This window comes from Patiria miniata, unplaced genomic scaffold (assembly GCF_015706575.1).
Source record: "Patiria miniata isolate m_02_andy unplaced genomic scaffold, ASM1570657v1 HiC_scaffold_3, whole genome shotgun sequence".
Taxonomy (NCBI): Eukaryota; Metazoa; Echinodermata; class Asteroidea; order Valvatida; family Asterinidae; genus Patiria; species Patiria miniata.
Window position 1 is genome coordinate 18,808,988 of NW_024037069.1, and position 24,557 is coordinate 18,833,544.

The window sequence follows — 24,557 nt, forward strand, 5'->3', positions numbered from 1 at the left end:
TCGCCAGCTATGATCTCATTTATTAATATGCAAGTCTAAATTATAACCAAAAATAAGTAAATTAACCTTCAACAAAACACTTTTTTACTTCACACGTTAGCACCTTTGACAAAAGCAAATACACCTTTCTTAAACTCCCAGTTCAAGCGACACTTGTGGATTAGAACAAAAATAAATTACTAAATTAACCTTAACGAAACATAAAATAAACATAAAATAAACAAAGAAAACTTAAAAAAATATTGCAAAAATATATATCCTGAGTTAGACACAGGTATCCGCCTGAAGCTTCATTGCCTCGCTGTACTCGGGAGGCGGGGTTTCAGACCGCTGTGTGATGTACACATCTCGATTTTCGTGGACGGTGTGATAAGCGGGTGGTTCCTCCGTGTATTCCATAGGGACGTCGTTGGCGCGGGTTACGCCTTGCGTGCTCGCATCTTGGGTGCGGTGGAGGTGGGCGCGGCGGGTGTGGCCCGTGTAGCGATCCCAGATCTTCAAGTAGCAGTAGACGAGGCAGCCGACGAGGATAAGGAGCGCAATCAGGCCATTGATGAGGATGACGATGAATGGTAGAAAGGAATCTGTATAATGGAACACACAAATGGAATTTCAGTAAGTAGATTTAAAACCTTAATTGGGCAATTCCACGGTTACTCAACGTTACATTTTTGATGTACTTTTGAGTTTCCTTGGGCTGTAATAACCTTACTGAATAGGTTTAATAACTGTTATCCCCATGGTAGATAGAGTAGACCTAGACCTACCTAAGCACCAAAGATGACATCCAGAAAAATGTGTTATGTATGATAAACAAGACCCACAAAATCGGTTACTCACGCTACATTTTCGTAATGGGAGTAACTGATTTTGTGGGTCTTGTGTATCATACATAACACATTTTTCTGGATGTCATCTTTGCTGCTTAGGTAAGTCTAGGTCTACTCTATCTACAATGGGGATAACAGTTATGAAACCTTTTCAGTAAGGTAATTACAGCCCAAGGAAACTCAAAAGTACATCAAAAATGTAACGTGAGTAACCATGGAATTGCCCAATTGTGGAATGGATGCAAGTAGGGAGGAATTAAATGTTCCGTAGACCCTAGGCACCGGTGGTCCGTATTCCCTACTCCGCCCTAGGCACCAACACCAATGTCATGTTGATGCTAATTGCTGTACTAAGCAAGCCAGGCCACACTCTGGTATATTCCTAGGCTCTCAAATTGTTCGTAGGTCCCCACATTTTTGGTAGGCCCTAGGCATAGTGCCTACTGTGCCTGTTGACCTATCGCCATTTGCGAGTTAGCCACGCCCCTTAGACAACCCTATGGAACTTTTGTACGTTGAGTTTTGTTTGTCTTAGATTGGGCGCGATCCGCGTCCATTTGTATATCATGTAATTGGACAATATTTCACAAGCTGCGTTGACGCGATTCTACTGCGATAGGTCAATTGGATAATCCAGGCCTGGATGCAAGAATAACATTTGAGGATGATACTATATAATAATGAATGAATTCTGTTAAGAAATGTTGAAAATTTCAGTCTTGCAGTGGTTTTTCTACGGAGTCCGGAGTGCACAGACCCAAAACACATACTTTGCATGATGCTCGATAATTTGTTTCAGTACGAAGAAAGTTCTATTGGTTTATTACATAGAGTTAGATTTGCACCGATTCACGAAGCTTCCAGGCAAAAAAAGCCTTATGTCGGGCGACATGAGAGCAAGCTAAGCTACTAAATCACCTTAACAGACAAGCTGCCTTTTCATACTAGTTACACTATTTGCGAACTGTCATATTATGAGGAATAACCCCCACCTTTGACTTTTCAAGTATACATCATGTCAAAGCGCAAATCACTGGCTTACCAATGATGCCAAATATTCTAAAGATATGCCGCAGGAACTTTAACAGTGTCCCGCCGAACTTTGCCGACCTCATTTCGAGAAAACACACATTGCGCCGCTAACGGCAGTGAAAAACGTTAGGGGTATATTTTTCCAACAAAAATACATAGTGTGAATCTTGGATACCTTGGCTACTCAAAAATAAAACCAACATCGATTTTGACAAGATTTGTCCAGTATATCCGACTTCACGCCTTGATTACTCAAAAAGAGGTTTTGGGGGACATTCCTCACTTTGCCACAGTAGGTCACATTTGCAGGGTAATTTGGAGACCTATTTCTCTCATAACTTGCAATAATACATTGGGTTTAACTCTGGCTGCTCATCAAATGACACAATTTGGCCTTGGAAAATTCATGAGAAATATTTGAGCAACATCTTTTTTTTGGGTCTTACCTTGAATGCCGGGTGACAACGTCTCAAGCTGCGTCTTATTTTCATAGCATCGGACCCCGGCGTCCTCATTATGTTTACAGTTGTGCTCGCCGATCCCAGCATGACGACAGTTTATAATACTGGTCTCGTTCCCGGCACACATGACATCGTCCAATAAAATGGGTCCATCGCCCTCGCCGAAGTAGGCAGTTGTAGAGATAGCCTCGGCCGTGTGAAAACCAAGTTGCTTGCAGACGACGTGTGCATCGGCATATCCCCAGTGGTCATCGCAGACAGTCCCCCACTGGCCGCCGTACGAGATCTCCACCCTCCCTTCGTATGGGAATACCCCACCGACTAAACGGATCTGGAAATCTGTGTGAGGTTGGAGTCAGAAAATATACAGCTGTTGAAGGTGGGATTTTGAGGCAGAGCGATGTTACTTGTACAAACAATAATTTGTTTTGAACATATTTTGGGCATTTTTAAAAATAAACCTACTATCTGCAAATGATGACTTCTAAGATCAACTGACGACAAGGTGTCAGGTTCAAGTCCTACCTATGCACACCTTTAAAATATTCAACTAAAACACAAAATTCAAGAAAATGTTTCCAATTCCTCAAAATGTTTTGGACATCATCAAATGTCATCTCCAGTTGTTTTAAGAGAAGCCTTTCAATAATATCTGTGTAAATTGAAGATGAAAGTAACCGTCAAATTTGTGGACATTTTTTCTTACCGGGCAGTGGAGTTACCATGCTATCACTGCAGCTGACTTCTGCCAAACTCTTTGACGAGCACTCATAGTCCTTGCTGAGATTAAATTTGCATTCTGTGAGCGTTCTCTCTGTTCCAAGACACTCTAAACTTCCAAACTGCCCTTGTCTTGGGATCTTTGAAGAGTCTTTATCGTAAACAGAAACGGCGCGAACCGTTACGGCATCCACGAAGCCTAGCTGGTGACAAACCAATTGGGCAACTGTCATGTCAACTCCCTCGAAGCAAATCCTCCACCAGTCACCCGCATATTTGACTTGCAGAATTCCAGTATCGCTGACGTCAACCTCCGAGAGACGAGTGATATCTCCTATGAGTTAGAACAAAAAACAGGTTTATTGTTTAGCTAACAAAACTCATGAAGAACTATAGACTAATGAGTACAGGCAAAGGAAAGTAGTGCAATGTACATAAGAATGGAAGAACAAGTGAGCTAAACAACACTTTTGACAGTTAAGGCTGCCTAAAGTTAAAGATTTGGGCGAAAGATTAAGCGATAACTACAAAACTAAAAGACAATTTGGGGTGTCAGGTTGGCGTAGCAGTACTTTCCTTGCCTTCCACTGCTGTGACCCGGGTTCGAATCCCGCCTGGGCCAACATGTGGATTGGGTTTTCAGTCCCTGCCTGATTCCGTGGGTTTCCCCCAGAATATTCTTCTGGGGTTTTCCGTCCCCCCTCTAAAACTGTGATTTCTTCTCATTGTCTTCTATCTCTCCACAGGTTTCTTCAGGCTTGCGGGCTACAGTGCCTAGGGTGCTTTTGAGGAATCCTTGTCTTCATTACCAGAAATAAATAAATAATAATAATAATAATTTCAGCACCTTTCCAAGAGATCAAAATGAATACTATCATTAAAAATAAAAGAAATGTAAAACATATTTGACAAAATTTTTTTTTTTTAAATGTAAAACATATTTGACAAAAACATGGCTAGAATGACTTCCAATGTGGAATGAAATTTGGGTTGGTTAACTGTTTTGCATGACTTGATCTTTCCAATTAGACCACAATGACTGAAATCAATACTCTGGTGTTTGAGATTGTTGCAAGGCAATCTTTAAGTCACCATTTTAAAACTACAAACTTTTCTGGTGACTTCAGAGAGTTTTTAGGATCATGGATTGCAATGTGGAGGTTGAACACACCTGGTTTAACATCATTTGTGTTACTGCAGTTAACCTCAGCGGCCACACTGCAATCGCCGATCATGGGCCCGTCTGTCAGACACAGCCCCAAGTGTTCCTCCTCTCCACTGCAAGAGAAGTCCAAAGCCAGGGAGTCCTTTGCATCCTCGTCGCCTGATTTCTCACGGTGATGTCCCTTTACCCTGACGGCGTACCGGTAGCCTAGCTGTCGACACACCACCTGGGCTGTAGCTATTGCGCTAGGTCCGTGGCAAACGGGGATCCAGTGACTGTCGTATTGAATTTCCACCCCGTTACTAATACGGACTGGAAAAAAACATGAAAGCAAAATTTCATATTGACAGCAGTTTTAGTATGTTGTTCTCAACTTGGACACTTTCGATATAAAACTGTGAACAGAATAAATGGTAGAGGGACAAAAAGCAACAGGTTTTAACTTGTTACAATCTGAAATAAGACCTTAACATTGACTGGTGAGGTACTCAGGACTTTAACATTATCTGTTGACAAATTTAGCTTTTTTTGGCCTTTGAAAAGGTCCTGCTTAGGATTGAATGTTACATATTTTTTGTTGTTTCTGATGAAAGGGGAATATCAAATTGGCCTGAATGATTTTTATCCTTGACGACAGGTTTTCTGGACTGTAGTCTTAATCTGGTTGTTTCGGTGATACTTCCATCTTTGTGGTGACAGGGCAATCTTAGGGGACATCAAAAATCGAAAGATATCCCACCATTCTTTGTTGACAGTGGCATGTTGGGACACATTTATAATGTTACGCCCCCTAAGTGACCACAAAGATGGAGTATCCATGAAATGGTCTATAGGGGGTGGCGGGTGGGAGGTTGGGGTGGGGGCGTAAGGGGGGGGGGGAGGCAGAGGGAGTTGATGACTGGTCTCCCATACCTGGTAAAGCAGCTTCTTGGCATCTTGCCATCGCCTCATCTTCGCAATCCCATGATCCCGCACGATAATGACACTCTCCAAGATTACTCTCCCAGCCGTCGCAATCCACCAGGTCAAGCAATCCCGGACCGCCCCCCTCGGCGTTGATCATGGCGAGCTTGGCACCGGGGAATCCCAACTGTCGACACAAGACATTAGCGTCTACCATCTCCCATTCGTGGGTGCACACTAACCCCCAGTCACCATCGATGTTGACCTCAACTCGACCTTGGTGTAAATATCTGCCGTTTACAAGTCGGGCCTGGAAATCTGCCAGATTGAATGAATAAAAAAGTTTACAAGGAATTGTGGTGAAACAATTTTTAACTAAGACTATTGTTATTTAATTGTAGAAATTGAGTTCTTCTTTGTTTTGTTTGTTTATTTGGGCCTATATTTTGTAGCAGTGGGTATTTTGCCAGATCCGGCTTTCTTTTAGTAAACGATGTTTTGCCGGATAGGCACTGAACATGCACAGTAACTATTTTTTGGGACTTAGAAATGTTTACCGGCTAAATAGCCCCATAAATGTGGCCTATTTACTGGACTGCCTCCGTAAACATAGGCCACACATCCACATGTACAAAAACGTGTCGCACTTTGCCAAATTTTGATTTTCGCATTTAGGCTTAGTTTGTAGGGGTTTTTTGCTTTAGAAGCATACTCACCCTCTTTATAGGCTAATCAGAAAGTGCTGCCTTTTTCAGACGTATATTTTTCGTGAAATTTCCACTCCAGATTCATTTTTACACGTTTGCGTATCAAAATTTCAACATGAAATTTCACAAAAATTAGACATCTGAAAAAGGCAGCACTTTTTGACTACCCTATAAAGAGGGTGAGTATGCTTCTAATTTCTAAAGCAAAAAAATCCTACAAACTAAGCCTAAATGTGAAAATCAAAATTTGGCAAAGTGCGACAAGTTTTTGTACATGTGGATGTGTGGCCTATGTTTACGGAGGCAGTCCAGTAAATAGGCCACATTTATGGGGCTACCGGCTAAATATCCACTATCTATTTTGTGTTTTAATTGGGGGGGGGGGGATGTGACTGTAGGCCAACTTTTTTACACTTTTTTTCTGGGGTAAATGTTTCACATCTTGGTGTGCTTTTTTTCCATTCTGTTTTCCCTTTTTTTTTTTTTTTTAACTTAACAATAACAGTAAAATAGAACAAACATCTATGGAGTGTCATCGAAATATGTGGAATAAAAACAACAATAACATACCTTTTTGTGGGGTGTTATACGCGAATGACGTCAGGCGAACCGCAAACCACATCCACAACACTGCAACTTTTGCGACCATCATGATCATGTCGATTCCAAACGCAACAATTTTGAGCTTACCTCAAAATTCTACTTCCATTTTCGAACAAATATTTATGACATGAATCCCCAGCATCTTTTCTCACAGGTTATCACAAGTATATCACCCAATAAATAAGAGATATTTGGAGGTTTTTCTACAGCAATTTTATGTTAAAGTTGTTTCTCGCCCGAGCTTCCTTCATTATTGTTTTTGTAAACAGCGCCCTCCTTTGGCGAATCCTAGTCATTTTTCATCATGGCGACTTCCGTGTTCGCGGAAGAACCATCAGTTCACCTCTTTTGCCCCTCGTGTAAACATCTTCTGCAGGACCCAGTGATCAGCGTGGCATGCGGGCACACATTCTGTAGGCTGTGTCTAACGGACGGCAAAGATTCGGTGATTTTGGAGGCTTGTCCTGTCGACGAGAAGCCGTTGAAAAATACGTCAGTTGTTGCGAACAGGTTTGTTTTGTGCATGTGGTTTTGTGTGTTATCATAACGTTGTCATAACGCAGTACAGTAGTACCGGATGAGTGCTGTACCGGATGTAGGATGGAACGCCGTATTATCGCGGTACTTATCACGTTTCTCGTTCGGAATAGAGATTGCCCACTAACCTTCCAGAATTGTCCTGTCTTATGTGTAGTATAACTCTTCCTTTTTAAATTAATATAAAAAAATCCGACGGTGGTGTGGTTTATTCCGTGTACGATGCCTGTGAAAATAGACATGCGCGGCGTGTGCGAACGGAGGTGGACTCCCTATTATCGCGGTATGCGGGAAGTGGTTTTTATAATGATCCCAACTTTTTTGTTCATAGTTTATCTTTGACCAAAACACCCCCTGAATAAAGTTTGATATTTTCCCTGTAACGTTCAAGTTGATTAAAGACCAATTTTCTGCAGGATGATTTCTTAAGACCCTGCCCTTCCCCCGAAAGGAGAACACAAATCCCTGAGGCAAGTCTACTGATCGGCGATTGAGGGCGCCATTCACTTTACACGGTGTGCCGTTTTATTTTCGCTAACGCGCGGTGCTTATTTTGATCCCGTAAAAGTTGTTACGATTTCGCGCTGCCAATATCATCGTTCGACTTCATTTTACATTTGCAGCTGAAGAATGGGAACCAGACAACGGAACTTTCATGGTCAGAGCGCAATTACAGATTTATGTTAAAATATAAATGGTACCTTTTAGCAGACACGGTGAGGGAAAATTTTGCAAGTTTTGGAAAACGTTAATATTTATTAAAATCGTTAAAAGTCCCGAAAGACACAACATTTTTTAATCGTCCTTTTTATACAACTCGGTAGAAAATCCTCGATGACTGGTGAACTGGATAAAAATCGCCACTTGAAGGAGTTTTGACACTGTAAAAAGAGAAATTTCCCATGCCGCGATAATAGGGATGCCGCGATAATAGGGAGTCCGACTATACTACTATGTAGTATGTACAGCAACTTGCGTACCGCAGTCGTTACGCCCTAAGGCTATTAATTAGCATTATACATGTGTAATTACATTTTACATTTTGCGTCAGAAAATATTTGGAAAGGCCTGAGGTCTTTTTTTTATTTTCATTTCTCATTATTCAGTTATTATTAATTAATTAGGCCTACTTCAAATTTTTTATTATTCTTTCTTCAACTTGACTTGAGATGACTTTTTTGTCATGTTTATTTACATTAAAATAAAAATGAGAAAAATTGCTGCAAACTTCATTCTGACTGGATTGACCTGAAATAAACAAATGTAAAAAAATTAAAGTGGCGTGATGTTTCGAACTTAACAAGTTCTGCAGCAGAGGCAAACCTTAACTTTAAAAAGAAGAATTTACAAAAATTATTAAAAAGACAAAAATAAGAAGAAAAGAAGCAAAAAATTAAAAAAATTACCTTTATTTTAAAATGGGAGTCAACCCGATCTTATTCTGCAAAACAGTCATAAAACAAGACACATTCCTTGTTTTCAAACATAATTATGAAATTAAGCCATTTAAATTCGGCTTTAACGTTTCTGAATCAGTTGAAATATTGCAAAGCCCCGTGGTGGACTAGTACAAATAAAATATGTGATCTTGCGTATATTCAGGGCAATATTAATATTTTTTTTACTAGTATTGTTTTTGTTTAAAGTGTGGTTGTTGAAATCAAGAAGACTTTTTTTTAAAGGTGGGCTACAAACATTTTCTTAGTTAAGATAAAAATAAATATGATTAAATTAAAAAAAATTAAGCAATTTTCAATTCTGTGAATTTGTACAGGGCCATCACCTCTCAGCTAGACGACATACTGGTGTACTGTAAAAACGGCATCAAGCGGTTCAGCTCCAGGAATGACGAGCTAGTCACAGACACCTGCGGCTGTCCCGAGCTGGTCCACCTATCCCAGAAGGCCGAGCATGAATCCAGCTGTCCGTACAGCTCCCTGGCGTGCCCAAACAGCCCCGAGTGTGGGGTCATACAGCGACTGCATCTAGAGGATCACTTCTTGAGCGTCTGTCCTTACGTGAAGTGTCGTTATCATGAGCAAGGTTTGAATTGGCGATGTTACGCCCCAACTATAGCAGTGGCCCCAATTATAGTTGGGACACTCCCAACTCTAATTGGGACTCTCCCAGCTCTAGTTGGGATCGTCTCAACTATAGTTGGGACAATGTTCTAGTTTGGGTGTAACAGTCGTACTGCATCTTGTTATATATTTTGGCTTATAAACCCTCATTTTTGTCTCCAGCTTTGGCCCTATCTATGACTTCAGGGAGCATTCAGAGGTCTTTATGTTGCAGACCAAATGGAGATCTCTGAATGCTGGGCTCATTCATGTATTACAGGCTGTGATGGACTTGAAGCAGAAAATATCCCAATATTGAGTGACCTTCCTCAAAGTCAGTGTCTCAAACTTCAAGTTTTAAGTATGAAGCAGAACAAGATACTAAGTTTGGTATGATCCTATAGTTATACAAGTACAAGGTAATACAGAATGCTTGTCCATAAATTGACTCAAAGGTATTGATTTGTCTCTGGATCACTGCGATGTGTCTTGCTCAAGGACACACCATGTCAGGCTTTCGATTTTACAGGATTTTAACGTAGCTGGAATTGTACAACTATTGCTATTTTTCCTTTTTGGACATCTCACAGGTTGCACATTCAGCAATAAATCGCAAGCTGTGGAGGACCACTGCCAATCATGTAAATACAAAGAGCATCCAGGCTATGCTGCAGATAGCATTTCAAAGGTAATTTAACCCTCCTTTTGTCTGAGCAGTCAGACAGTCAAAATGTCAATTCTGTTCCCCTGCCATGCTTTTTACACAGGCTAGTCACCAACAGTCAGATCATTTTTCAATAGACACCCTGACTTGACAAATTCCATCGACAGACAAAAGCATGTAACTGGTAGGCACAGCTTGCTTATCAATCACATGTAGTCAAAGCATAGCTATATCAGGTTTCATAACAATTACAGCCAGTCAATCCTGCTTTATGAAGGCAGGGAGCACTCAACTGTCATAAACAGTCACTTGATTTATTTTGACTTCTGGGCTGGCCTTGTTGAAATTGCCAGCCAGAGAGGGAGGGTTTGCTTGATAAGCATCACGCAAGGTTACTGGACTCTCTAGAAATGCTGCGTTCACAACGATCACTCCACCAGTGCCAAAATGAGGGTGCTCTTGGGTGTACACTCTGTGAATATAAGACAAAATTTCAGGCTGAGGCTAAAAATGTATTGCTTAGTTTTACCTTTTTTTCTTTGTCCAGCAATCTTTCGAAGAGCAAATTCTCCTACAGAAACAGGTGCAGATGCTGATTGAGAAGGTCTTATTTCTGGAAAATGGCAGAGACGAGATGAAAGCACAGCTAGATGCTTGCACAAGGTTGGACTAAAAAATTAACCAATTTTTGAACCACAGCAAAAATCTTGCTTTCTTCACACAAAAAAAACATTCAGTGACGGAAATTGGATGGGCCAGTGGTTGTGAGAATCTTTGTGATTGTGGAACACTGTTTTCTTTTTCTCATGCGTTTGCATAAAATTATGGGGTATATTTTCTTTGTAAAGTCCGCTGAATCCAACCGAGTCCAACAGCTTGACCAAAAGTTACCTTTTTTCATATTGCCAATTTTAGTGAAGCTGTTAAGCTCTGAAATTTGCTAAGCACAAACAAGTACAATAGGTTAAACAGGTGTATTGCTCTTGAGTGGTCTCGGCTATTTTGTATTTAGTGTACGTGTAAATAACTTTGCTAAGCCATTTTTTGTCTTCTGCTGCTGAGCAGTTTTAAGAAGTTTGGCTCTTTCCAGATCAAACAAATCCAATTTATTTCAACCAGCGTTTGATAGTGCGGGATTTAAGAAGATTTAGGATGAATAGATTTTTGACAATTTGTTCCGTTTCAGGGCTCTGGCCGACATGGAGACCAAGTGTAATGACTTGAAGTCAACCATCACTAAGCACGACGCTAAGCTCAGCAGCTCCTCCTTCAACCGATCTCAAAGACCTAGCATCAGACCGAGGACTGCCTCAGGTAGGTTATCAGCGGAGGTCAAAGGTCAAATCACAATTCAATCACAAGCTTGGTCTTAAATCAGATCACAAGTCAGTCACAAGGAAAATCACAAGCTAGGTCTCAAGTCAAATCACAAGTCAGTCACATGACAGATCACAAGTCAATCACAAGCTAGGTTTCAAATCAAAGCGCAAGTCAATCACAAGTCAGATCACAAGTCAATCACAAGCAAGGTGTCAAATCAAATCACAAGTCAGTCACAAGCTAGGTTTCAAATCAAATCACAAGTCGGTCACAAGCTAGGTTTCAAATCAAATAACAAGTCAGTCACAAGGCAAATCACAAGTCAATCACAAGCTAGGTCTCAAATCAAAGTGAAGTCAATCACAAGTCGGATCACAAGTCAATCACAAGCTAGGTCTCAAGTCAAATCACAAGTCAATCACAGGTCAGATTACAAGTCCATCACAAGCTAGGTCTCAAATCACATTGCAAGTTAGATCGTAAGCTAAATCAAAATTCAAATCACAAATCAGATTGTATGTTCAATCGTAAGTCAAATCACAAGTCCATCACTGGTCAAATCACAAGTCGAATCACAAGGCCATCACAAGTCGAACCACAATTCGAACCACAAGTCATATCTCACAGCGCTTGTGACTGAGCTTGACTGAGCTACCATTGTCACCGTACCAAAAGTTATGATAAAGGTGTCAGTGTGCAACAAATTTTGATTTGTTTACCCATAGATCGTCGCGATTCATCCAGCCCTGAAAACACCATCACAAGCCATGACCACTGGCAAGTGCCATTTGAGTTCAAATGCATAGGAACCTTAAGGTAAGTTTTAATTTCACAGAAACTTTTTGAAATGACTGTAAAAAAATGGGTTACTAAATTTGTTTTTAAGACTAGGTTTTTTTTTGCATGGCGGTAGTGTAAGCTAGTGAGGGATAGTTTCCACACCATGTGGAAGAATCTTTTTGAGTAGATGTTTGGTTCTGAAAGAACCAATTGGTTGTGCTACTCGGCGTCCTGATCAGTATGCTCTGATTGTCTTCAGGAGAATTTTAAGTTTTAAGAGATGCTTATAATGATTTGCTTACACAAATTTAACGAAGATTTGAAGTAAAAGAAGAAATTGTTGATTTTTTTGTCGTTGACAGAGGACATGATGCTGCCATCCATTGCCTAGCAACAAGAGGTCATAAGTTATACTCCAGTGGAGCAGACAAAGTCATCAAAGTGTGGGACGTGGACGCCCTGAGTAAAGGATGCGTGCAGAACATCAAAGGACACACGGATACGGTAAGGGACCGTGACCATTCAGCCCTGGTATGAAAAGGGCCCCCCGGTACCTCGTCCGGTCCAGAGCCAGTCCGGTCTTCAGCCCAGTCTCGTCCGGTACATGGTCCTGTCTGACCAGAAGTTTTGAAGTCAGTCAGGCGCATCATTTTATTGCCCTTCGGAGAACGTTCTGAGCAGAACAATAGCAGACTTATCGGATTAAGATAAAATCCTTCCAAACTCTTTGGTAATTTACGGACCCATTTTGCGCGAAACCGCATGGCAGTGGTTTTGATCTGTGCCGACGAAAGTGTTCTATTGTTTCGCGCTGAAGGATGAAAACCACAAGCAGGTTTCTTCAGGGATATATTATGTGTGTCAATACTTGCAAACAATAGACCCCAGGATAGAGGAGTTCCTGATTAGCAACCGGACCAGCTCCTGGGCCGGTAGCTTGGACGGTACGAGAGGACTTCTTGGGAGGGGACGAGCTTAACGGGGGGCCCTTTTCATACCGGGGCTGAATAGTCATGGGCCCTAAGGTTTCAAAGAACGTGGCCATCTTTCTGTTGTTTCATTTTATTTTTATAGATTAACCCTCACGCCTTGTGGCATTTAACCCTCCTTTTGTTTGATCAGTCACACACAGTCAAAAATTTCAACTTGTTCCCCTGCCATGCCTTTTACACAGGCTAGTCACCAACAGTCGGATCATATTTCTTGTAGGCACTGTGACAGTCAAATTCACTCGACAGACAATAGCAGGTGACTGGAAGGCACAGCTGGCTGATCAATTTTCTACAGTCAAAGCATACCTACATCAGGTTTCATAACAACCACAGCCAGTCAATCCTGCTTTATGAAGGCAGGGAGCACTCAACTGTTAAAAACAGTCACTTGATTTATTTTGACTGCTGGGCTGGCCTTGTTGAAATTGCCAGCCAGAGAGGGAGGGTTAAATTCATTATATAAAAAAAATCAGTAATTTGGTTTTGCCTATAAGGATATGCCAACGTGTCGAAGGGTTTGCCTGTTCCAGATATTTGTTAAAGCGTCCTTAAAATCAAGAATTTATTCACAGATTTGACCAAAACTTGGCAGGAATGTTGCAAAATTGTTTGAATTCTCTCACACCTTAACTATCTAAATGTTTGTAATTCCTAATTCTGTTTTGTATTGATAGATTCCGAACTATAAAAGTCTAGCTACTTTTATATAATTTTACAAAGGCCTTGATTGCTGGCAATTGCTGATTGAAACCAGTGTTGGATTTTGGAGGGGTTAGGAAGCTTGCAGATAAAAACATTAAGGTTTTGGGGTTTTTTTCCCTGTCTTTTTTGTCTGTGCAGGTTAATGCCCTGCTAGCCGGCAGTGACTTCCTGTACAGTGCTGGCGAAGACCAGACCCTCCGTATGTGGAAATATGACACGATGAAGGAACACAAGTGCATCAAGGTACGAGCAAAGTTTCATTCTTTTGAAAATGAACTGACCAGCACCCCTTGAACGAAGACATTGACAAACAAAATGGGGAACCGCCAACATAGCGTTGGACAGCTCAGTTGGTAGAGCACCAGAAAGGCAATCCAGAGATCGCAGGTTCAAACCCCGCTCCAGTCAATTTGTTTGTTTACCTTAGTTTACATAAAGAGTAACACATCCAGAGTTTTGCAGTTATCAAGAGATTACAAATGTATTGTAGGAGGGAAGAAGTAGTATAAGAACACAAGTGAAAATCAGACTTAAATATAAAGACACTTTATAAGCCAAACCTCCTTGTTTGATGTCATTATTACATATGCCTCATGGCTTCAAAATTGAGTACATTTAGATAATTTTTAGGTGTTTTGTTTTGGTTTTGTTCGTCAACAGAAAGCCCATGACAGTGCCATATGTGCTTTGGTCAAGAACGGAAAATATCTCTTCTCATCGGGATATTCCACAATCAAGGTAAATATGTATTTGATGGAAAATTTTGCGTCAGTGTGGTCTCGCTAAGTCTTGCAAAATCCTCCTAAACTTTTTTTTTGCGTGGATTTTTAAAAGATCTGAGTGTGTTAGGGTTAAAGGAATTGTGAATGAAATAGTGTGTAATATCCAGTGTTGTAGTCGAGTACCTTTTTCCGAGTACCGAGTACTGCTGAGTACTTAGGTTGCCGAGTACGAGTACTTGTACCTCCGAGTACAAAAACGGGTCTCTGAGTACGAGTACTTGTACTTCCGAGTACGAGTACGAGTACTCGCATTTCCGAATCGGCCGTACGGCAAATGGTTCATTGTGCGTAATTGGCCCAGGCCCAGTCAGACCAATATACAGACCCTCTCACGGCTAGCTGTTAAATGTGTTTGTCCCGACTTGCACAGAGGAAAATCAGGAAATCTCAATTTCTCCACAAGCCGATCAACCATTTCAAACTGAAAGTATCGATAAAATAAGGTCATGGTAAGTGAAGCTATAACATTTTCCCCGGCCGAGTACTGCTATTCGAGTACGAGTACTTTAATGATCGAGTACAATTTCGACATGTCGAGTACGAGTACTTTGCTGCCCGAGTACGAGTACTTTGACATTCGAGTACGAGTACGAGTACGAGTACTACAACACTGGTAATATCCTTGACCAGTACAAGATGATGGATGTATAAGATTTGAAAAAAATTAATTTTCAGATTTATTCACTGAGCTTTTAAAAACCTCGTTCACAGACATCACATAACCCTGGAATTCCCCTGAAAAAAAATAACTCTTAGGCTTATGGTATTCTTGTAGGCTTTTGCTGCTTTTATTGTTATTTTTGACTTTTTTTTGCGGTGATTTTCTGTTCATCTCTTCATCAGGTTTGGCATGTGAACACCCTGGAGTCCGTCACAACCATTTCAGGTCAACATCATTGGGTCAGAGCCCTGACTTTAGAACCTTCAAAGGTAAACTGAATTCCAAATCAAAAAAAGTTGCTACATTTTCTAACATTTTTTTTTAAGATAAGCTGAATTCAATTCAGCATTTCTCCAAAATTGTTGCATTTCCTGAAGCGAATTGAAATGTTGCTGGTCACAGAGATATATAGCCTGCCTACATGAAGAGCCCTGTTTGTACCACACTGACTGACTATAGCCCGGTTTATACTTCACGCGAAAGCGGAAGCGAAGCGAAATTCGTGACGTCAACAATACATTCGAAGCGCGTCCATCATTGTTGACGAAATGAATTTCGCTTCGCACTTGCTTTCGCGTGAAGTATGAACCGGGCTTTACTGACTCACTTTTGAGCTGGGCAGTGTCATCATATAGACCAATCCAGACACACAATCAATTCTATCACGAAGGCCCCCTTCAATGGCAAAAGCATTGTGCTTACTATTGTTCAGATAATCTGTCATGGGGCAGTTGATTTGTACAATAGCTCTGCACAATGGTTCCGCCTTTGAATTGAGCTTTGTTGGTGTGTAGTGATCACTTGCCCAGATTCATGTATAGGATTACTCAGTAACAGAAATGAATGGTCTATAAAATCCATCCCATTGTGCACACTGATGCGTGAAAAGACTTCCATTGAATAGCCATAGTGAATCGATTACAATTGTGTGCACTCTGGGACCAGCTCTAATACTGCCTTGTCTTGTTACATTGCTTCCCTTGATAACCCAACTGCAATTTGCACCAAATCTGTCCTTGTTTGCCCCTTTTTTTCTGTCGTGCAGGAGGTGCTTTACAGCGGTTCACACAACACAGTCTGCCTGTGGGATGCCACAGGCCAGTTCAACCTGAAGAGGAAGTTGGAGCATGAGTACGGTTCCGTCTACGCCCTGGCGATCACCTCCAAATACATCATCATGGGTAAGTGTAACTCATAATCTCTCCTTTTATTTTTCTAAGAAACTGAAGTAAGAAACCTGAATCCTTCAAAATCCACCATTTCAAAGGAGCCCACATTTTTCAAACTATCCATTTTTGTCAAGTCTCAATGTCAACTGAAAAAAGCTTGCGCTCTGGCACAGCACCAAATATAATCTGCCTTAACATTTTTGTTTAAAAGAAAAACACTCCATGTAAATTTTGTTTTATCTTCTAATAGTCCTTGTGTCTTGTGTTTGCCGAAAATTTAAAGTTTTGACCTGTTGTACCCGTGTATAAAATCTTTTGGTGGAACATGTTGTGTTTTCCCCCGTTTGTGTGTACTCTCGTTTCCATGGCTACTTGTGACCTTTGCACTTTGACCAGGAACACGGGGAGAGAGTGGAAAAGAAGAGGGGTCAAAGAACTCTTTGGAAGGGCATTCAGGTAGGGCTTGACATCACCCATGGTTATTCATTAACCCTACTTACCAGACATTTTTTGCAAAAAAAATCCTTCCCGAATCCTCCAAAATCTTCCACCGTGCAGGAAATGGATTGCACAGTCTTTTTGGAAGGGCATCAAGCACGGTTTGACATAATAGATGGCTCTACCATCCTTTAACTCTCCCAGCAGAAAGCTTTTGAATGCTTTTGAATTCCTGGTCACAGCAGCGTTAGACTTAGCCACCATGTTTTCACATTGTATTGTGGGATACTTACCCAAGTAAATGGCTCCGCAGGTCAGTTACTTGGGCCAGGCTCGAGTAAGCGCGAGAAGTCACATGAAATTGATATCGAACACAGTCGCGCTTGCACGAGTAAGCGCGGGAAAAGTAATTGAACACGCTGACAGAGAGTCACTGAACAAAAACCAGCACTGTGGAGAGCTGTGAAGCGTGACCGAATCCCCCTGCTCGCCCTGAGCTTAACCACACAAGAATTGTCCAGGGATTTGAAGTGTTATCCATACTCCACAGAAGATTATCTCAAAGGAATTTGAAGTGCGGGTGCTATCTCTACGGGCAAAAAAGTGGTTTTGCAAAACTTGAAAGGTTGTGAAGTGAAGAAAGAGCAGACTAGGAGGGTTATTCCTGCAAAATATTTCAAAAGCTTTTGGTGGATTTTGAAGGATCTGGGAGTGTTGGGGTTAAAAAGCTTTCTTTGATAACACGAAACACACTATTTTAGCCCTGCGGTACTCACATTGTACACCACATAATTCCACACTTTTAACTTAAAATCGGGAACCTTTGCATCACATTATGCCACAGGTTTTGGCAAGGTCATAGTCATAGTGTGGCTAGTTTTTTGTAGTCGCAGATTGAAGTCTGATGTAGTGCCTTTGACTTTTAGTGTATAACAAAAATAATCAACTCATTTGCCTTTTCACATTTACCAGGCTATAGTGGGACTGCTGGCTGACTTTCTTTCAACACAATTTCGTGCATCTCATTAACGTTAATAATTGTTGATACCATGTAACACCATGCCTTTTGCATTTGGCTCATTCTGTACATTTAGGGTTCAAAGTGTGACATTTTTCCTGTCTCCATTACCTTTGACCTTTGTAATTTGCCATTCAGGTATCATTAAGAATTGCTTCAAACTATTTTATATTTGTTGGGTAGGTCGTTTGCTTTAACATAATCACTCTTGGAGGAAGAATTAATTAAGGAGTGCATCAGAATTACAAAATCATAGATGTCAGATGTAACAGGGACCGGAAAAAAATGGACCCCATATTTATAGTTCAGTGTAACGAAATTGTACTGTCATTGTTTTTTATACAATGCCTGAATAAATCCCCATCATCTGATTGGAGGTCGTTTTTCACATGTCATTGAATTATTCGCCCACCCACGGCACGGCCGCACTGCAAAAATAGAAGTTCTATTCCACTGTAAATAGAAGTTCCATTGCACGGTCAACACTATTGGTGTCTCTGACCAATCAGATGACAACGATTTAGTCAGGTGTTGTATCAAACAAATAATGAATGTTTCACATTCGTGCAATGGAAAGAAGAATTTCATTCGCCTTGTAGAATGGAACATTCCATCTGTCACCTCATGAAATTATTCTCACCATTGCACTCACAAACATTCATTATTTGTATAAAATACCAATTCTCTGTGAGATACATCTTGTGTGAGACTTTCTTGACTAAAAAACAACTATCTAAAGATACAACTCTAAGTTCTTTTGACATCATTTTTTTTTCTCGTCTTTTTTTTTTTTCTTTTTCTTTTTTCATTCAGGTTCGTACAACAGAAATATGCAGCTGTTTGACGTCATCACCCACCAGCACGTCAAATGTCTGGGCGGCCATATTGGAATCGTCACCGGCTTAGCCACGAGCCCTGCCGGCCAGTTTGTCATATCCAGCTCCTACGATAACACAATACAGGTTACGACAAACAGTCTTACTTTTGTAAACTAACATACGGGGCGGCCTCCCTATACAAATGATTCAGCAACCGCCGAAAGTTTGCCCAAATCATTTGGGACTTTTCTTTCTACCATTTGGGGTCATCTAAAACAATAGGTCTCTAGCTGTGGAAAAAAGTGGAACAACTGTGGAACAAAGGGGGGCATTTTCACCCTGGATTCTCATAACGTAGGCATGTGTGTAATCCACTTCAAGGGTTCATCACTACATATCCTATAAAGCTTGAGTGCGAGCATCAACACTGAATTAATCTCACAATCAACTTCCTTTTGTCCCATCTTGGGAGTGCGGCTGGATTGTGAGGGATCAAGCATGAATGGTTTGGCACACCATTCTGAAGTAGTTGGCGAGTCAATAAAGGCCAAGTTCGCGCAAGGACTATAGTTGACCAATGGTTAACTAACGTTTGCCCGAACTCTGTCTAGTCGACGATGGTTGACTACGCTAGTCGACTATTTGGAACCAGCCTACTGGGGTTGGTTGCATCGCTGGTAACCAATAGCCGCGCTCATTCATAACGCTAGCAGGGAGCCAGGATCCAGAAGTTTTGCGATGACATTTTGACCAGCGTTTGACTAGAGACGTTTGCACGTTGCTATCAGTGCGCAGGCGTAAGGTACGTCACAAATCAACCACTAGTCGACTAATGGTCCCTGCCCGAACTTGGCCCATTTTGGAACCATTCGGTGGTTGGCGAACCATTTGTGTAGGGACGCCGCCCCTAAGTATTTACAGTTTCAGTGAGTGTCCTTCTTGGAGTACAAGTTTCTTTATGATGAATATATGTATACTGCAAAAGGACAGGGCAAGCCCTCCTAAATCTAGTCAAAGTTCACAAAATTCTATTCCTTTGTCATGCTTTTGGTCTCCACAATGGGCCGGGTTTATAGCCCAATCATTGACGTCACTGGGTAATCCTATACAATAGCACTGCCCAGCTCACGAGTCAGTAACAGTGGGTCAGTCAATAAGTCATTGAGATATGGGCAAAGAGGCCACAAACCACAACATCTTAGCTATTCCACAGTTTTTTGGCAATGCTGGTTAATTAGTGATTTATTCTCAAATTTCTTTTCTTTAGATATGGGATCTGCAGAATTTCCTTTCCCTCCAAGTTCTCTCCCGTCACCAGGGCAGCGTCAACGCCATCGTGCTGTGCCATAGCTTACTCTTCACTGCATCCGAAGATAAAGAAATCAAGGTGAAATCTTAAAACCTCTTTCAATTATGAAACCTCTTCCAAACATGAAAGGGTATTAACAGATCAAATGTCTTGGGCGGGGGAAAAATGTACAACTAGGGTTTGGTTTTAGGCTCTGGGCACCAGTTAAGATTTTACTGTTATACCTAATTATTCACTGCTAAAAATATTTTGGTGAAATTGTCAAAACTCCAGAAATAAGGAACTAGATTTCAAGCATTTTAGTGATGTTGGGGTCCTAATACCTTTTTTTTTATTACATAATTGTCTTTCAATAAACAGAATTACCAACATGCACAGTAACATCAAACAAATATATCCACTACTCACATATCTGTGCTTGTACTGTTACTTTGGCTGGAGGTTTTTTTTTAAGAAGAAAAATTTCCACAAGAAAAAGATTCGTACATGTTTCTCCATTTTCTGCCTCTTTCCTCAGATCTTCAAATACTTCCGTCTGATCACCTACAGCAGCTTTGGTAACCACATCTTGCCGGGAAAGGACATGTAAACAATTCTTCTGGAACAACTCGTCAGCAGTAATAAATTTGGTGAAAGTGGAGTGCCGTGGCCTAAGTGGAGTGCTGTGGCCTCGTGGTCTGGAGCATTGAATTCGCAGTCTGCGGGTAATGCTGCAGGTTGTGGGTTCGAGGCCAGCCTGGGGTTGTGGTGCGTGTGCCCTTGGGCTAGGCACTTTGTCACTCATTGTTTCTCCCCACCCAGGAGTAAATGGGTACCTGTGTGGGCAGAGATGGTATATTGTGGTTGATTTTAGCTGCCTTTGCGCCGTAATGGCAGCAACGAGCTTTACACCCTCAGGGAGCTGAGATGGTATTTTGAAAGTTTCATTGGCCCAACGAGCAGGGTAATAATGGCGCCGCGCCTTGAGCACCAATACTGGTGGATACATGCGCTTTATAAATGCACACATAACATTACGTAAGGCCAACAAAAAAAAGTCTCCGGTTTCTGGTATGCGCGCGCGTCACCGTAGCCATGCGCGTCGGCTTAATGAAAACTTTTTTTTTTCAATGAAAGATGATGTCTCAAAACCGCCAAACTCACTGGTTTGACTGGAATCCTGCTGCTGCACAATTTTAACGTGTTTTTTGATTGAGTTATGGTCGAGAATAAGCTTTATGTGGCCTCTCTGGACTCCCATATATTTGCACTAAGTTTAGTCGGGCACCATTTGCAGTCATCAGCCGACATTTGAAGCAAAAAAATCAGGTAAAAAAAAAAAAAAGGCGCGTCGCCGCACCACTTTTTGGGCAAGCTCCATACCAGAAACCGGAGACTTTTTTTTTTTGGCCTAATTAACTCTCGGAGGACCAAATCTTAAGCCATGCTAGTAAGAAGCACTTGCAGTGCAAACGTGGTTTGGACAAACACAGTAAAATGGTCTGTAAAATATGTCCAATGGCCAGCTGTAATTTCAGTGGTACATTTACCTGTGGCAAATACTTTGTCCATTGCATATACATGTACATAACTGAATTGTGTTCTGAGATTTTGGAGTTGTGCCATAGAATGCCATGGTCCAGTGGTTAGGCCAAAAAAAAAAGTCTCCGGTTTCTGGTATGGAGCTTGCCCCAAAAAGTGGTGTGGCGACGCGGCTTTTTTTTTTTTTACCTGTTTTTTTTGCTTCAAATGTCGGCTGATGACTGCAAATGGTGCCCGACTAAACTTAGTGCAAATATTATGGGAGACCAGAGAGGCCACATAAAGCTTATTCTCGATCATAACCCCATCTAAAAACACGTTAAAATTGTGCAGCAGCAGGATTCCAGTCAAACCAGTGAGTTTGGCGGTTTTGAGACATCAGCTTTCATTGAAAAAAAAATTTTGCCGACGCGCATGGCTACGGCGACACGCGCGCATACCAGAAACCGGAGACTTTTTTTTTATGTAAATAACTGAATTGTTTTTTTGAGATTTTGGAGTTGTGCCATAGAATGCCATGGTCCAGTGGTTATGGTGTTTGACTCATGTGCCATGGAACGTGGGTTTGAACCCTAACGTGAAACATGGTGCTTGTTTCCTTGGGCAAGACACTTAACTACAATTGCCTCTCTCCACCCAGGAGTATAAATGGGTACCTGTGAGGGTAGAGGACCGAATGTGCGCTGATATCGGCTGCCGCGTGGTCTCATGGCCTGATGAACGGGGGAATAATTGTAAAGCGCTTTGAGATTGTTGATACAATGGAAAGCACTACATGTATATAAGCATTACAATTTATTTTTTTAGATAAACCATGTTGCATCCGCGATGTGCACGTCATTGCTTTCGTACATATGTAATAATACGTATTTATATTTTAATATTATTTGTATTAAATTGAATCATAAACTCTGAAAACACTGACTTGAAATCTGCCATTCTTTATGCAATACTTAACAGTAATAACTTTATTAAAAAAAATTATTTAATTTGTGTACAATGGTTTGTGAGTGCAAATTGCACACGCGGTTAATTTGTCATTTCCTCGTTTATTTTTAGATGATTTTTATCTCTAATTATTGTATTTTCCCAGAAATGTATTTTTCTAAACAAATCAGTGTTTTTCGAGAAAAATATACTGAATGTACGGATTTTCTAAGAAAGGAATGAAATCTTAATTCTGAGTACTTTTACCTCAATGTTACCTTTTTATGTTCACCCCGAGAATGTAGCATATGTAAACGTAAACATGAGTTTGTGTGGCATGTAACCATGCCTACTTTTAAAAAAAGTCGTTTTTCAAAACTGACCAAAATTCACAAAAAAAATGTAATACACTTTCATGAAATTAATACTTTCCATTGTTTTTAACCGTAATTTTTGCTGTGTTCCCATGTTTGATTATGATTTTGTTTTTGTATTATAATGTACACATCACGTTTTTAGTTTATTTTTGATTTTTATAAACCACTTTGTAATTAAAGCAAAAGTGGAGAATTATTAAAGCAATTTATTTCAACGACAAAAGTGTTCATGCAAAGTCACACAAATCCCCCCCTTAAAATGAATTTACATCAAAATTAAAATCCAAAACCAATGTCGCAAAATGATAAAACAACTCAATATTGAAATACAAGTTTTATTCTTAAATTTGTGCACTGAACTTCTCTGTTCACATCAATGGCAGAAAATTTTCAAACAAAAGAGCATTTCAAGAAATAAACACAAAAATAAAGTTAAGATATGACATGCAATACACTTTTTACCTCCATTATTAAGTTAACATACACTTTGCTAAATCTTGAGTAAACACATTTTTGTATAATGAAGATATTAAATTTCAAAACAGGACACACAAATTGTGAAATTTCATTTCACTGGTTGTCCACTAAACTTTTAGAAATCTCCAAAACAGTGTATCTGGGCTGAATGGTAAGAAAATCACCAACTTTTATACCAAATTTAACACCAAATATTGATCCCTTAACCAAAAGCAAAAAAAATGCACCTAGGCATGATACCGGTGAAGAAAACGGACAAAAACCTGACTATTCAAACTTTTTTATCAAAAAAATCTGACAGTATGGCAGAATTATTAAGTAAATTTCACAATGAACTGTGACTTTTAATTGTTTACCAGTAAGCAGGAGGCCGTAGGTTCGAGTCCCACCGGAGTGGTTTGTGAAGTTTTTGTATACCAAATTTAACACCAAAAATTGATCCCTTAACCAATAAGCAGAAACATCGCACCAAGGCATAAAACCGGTGAAGAAAATGGACAAAAACCCGACTATTCAAACTTTTTTCACCCAAAACAATCGGACAATTAGTATGGCAGAATTATTAAGTAAATTTCACAATGAACTGTGCCTTTTAATTGTTTACCAGTAAGCAGGAGGCCATGGGTTCGAGTCCCACCCAAGTAATTTATGAAGTTTTTTCCCACAATCACTTGGGACAACACTGAGTATACAGTGTTTATAAAAAAACGTCGGTGCAGGGCAAAACCTATTATAGAATTCACATCACCCCGACGCAAAGACGCAAATTCCATCTTACAAATATGTAACACTTTATCAGACCTCATAGACGATACTTTCTTAGTAATTTTTTTTTTAAATGAGCAACGACCATAACCCTTGCATAATAAATACAGTATCCCATTACAGAAAAAGTATTGATTTTTTCAAGTTTTGAGCTAAATTTTATGGTTGGTTTGTTTGTTTATATCCATTTGTACAACAAAAATTCAATGAGAAAATACAAGAAGTTGATCAATATAAATGGTGCTTTTGTAATGCACACAAATTGTTTCTGAAGATCCAGTTTTCATTCAATTTCATGCAGTGATTCACAATTGTACCACTTATGAATGCAAAGTTCTCTTCAAAGTTATACACAGAGATCTATTTAAAATTCCACATAATTTGAAATTTTCAATTAGAAAATTTTTTTTAATTAAAATTTTAGAGTCCTATCCCAACAATGTCAGACTGGTAATACTTTGAATTCCAGGAACTTTTCGTGGCTCATTTTTACCCTGTCACAATTTTTTTTCTTCTGCAGACTAGTCAAGTCATTTTCCTTAATACACATGTGTGAAACATAATCATATCACGTGATTGAATTAAAATATCACCTGATTTGAAATAAATTTTTAGATTTCTGTTGGAGATCATGGCAGCATTGTGGTCTATGCTAGGTCACTGTAGAGCAAAGGTTAGGTGTTCAAATCACTAGAATTTAACATTTTTCTTTTTTCCCCCAGAAGTGAACTTACATTCCTAAATTGTGTTTAACCCTGTTCCCCTGCCATGCCTTTCACACAGGCTAGTTACCAACAGTCAGGTCATACTTTATGCAAG

The 24,557-nt window shown here is 40.3% G+C and overlaps 2 protein-coding genes across 3 annotated transcripts; one reads left to right on the top strand and one right to left on the bottom strand.

Moving 5' to 3' along the window:
- Positions 1–6,526, bottom strand: LOC119737537 (deleted in malignant brain tumors 1 protein-like). Its single transcript, XM_038211968.1, has 6 exons — positions 6,389–6,526; positions 5,121–5,429; positions 4,215–4,520; positions 3,030–3,377; positions 2,309–2,662; positions 1–584 (listed from the first exon to the last, which is right to left on the bottom strand). The coding sequence occupies exons 1-6, from the start codon at positions 6,474–6,476 to the stop codon at positions 265–267; spliced, it is 1,725 nt and encodes a 574-aa protein (XP_038067896.1). The 5' UTR covers positions 6,477–6,526; the 3' UTR covers positions 1–264.
- A 176-nt stretch (positions 6,527–6,702) lies between these two features.
- On the top strand, positions 6,703–20,687 carry LOC119737536 (E3 ubiquitin-protein ligase TRAF7-like). Of its 2 annotated transcripts, XM_038211966.1 has the most exons (15): positions 6,703–6,931; positions 8,733–9,001; positions 9,609–9,706; positions 10,230–10,345; positions 10,869–10,996; positions 11,728–11,818; positions 12,145–12,286; positions 13,615–13,719; positions 14,137–14,214; positions 15,102–15,188; positions 15,965–16,100; positions 16,485–16,544; positions 18,358–18,506; positions 19,630–19,749; positions 20,189–20,687. In XM_038211966.1, the coding sequence occupies exons 1-15, from the start codon at positions 6,726–6,728 to the stop codon at positions 20,258–20,260; spliced, it is 1,857 nt and encodes a 618-aa protein (XP_038067894.1). In that variant the 5' UTR covers positions 6,703–6,725; the 3' UTR covers positions 20,261–20,687. The 2 variants fall into 2 exon arrangements, with proteins under 2 accessions (XP_038067894.1, XP_038067895.1); XM_038211967.1 differs by lacking the exon at positions 16,485–16,544.
- Positions 20,688–24,557: the final 3,870 nt, after the last annotated feature.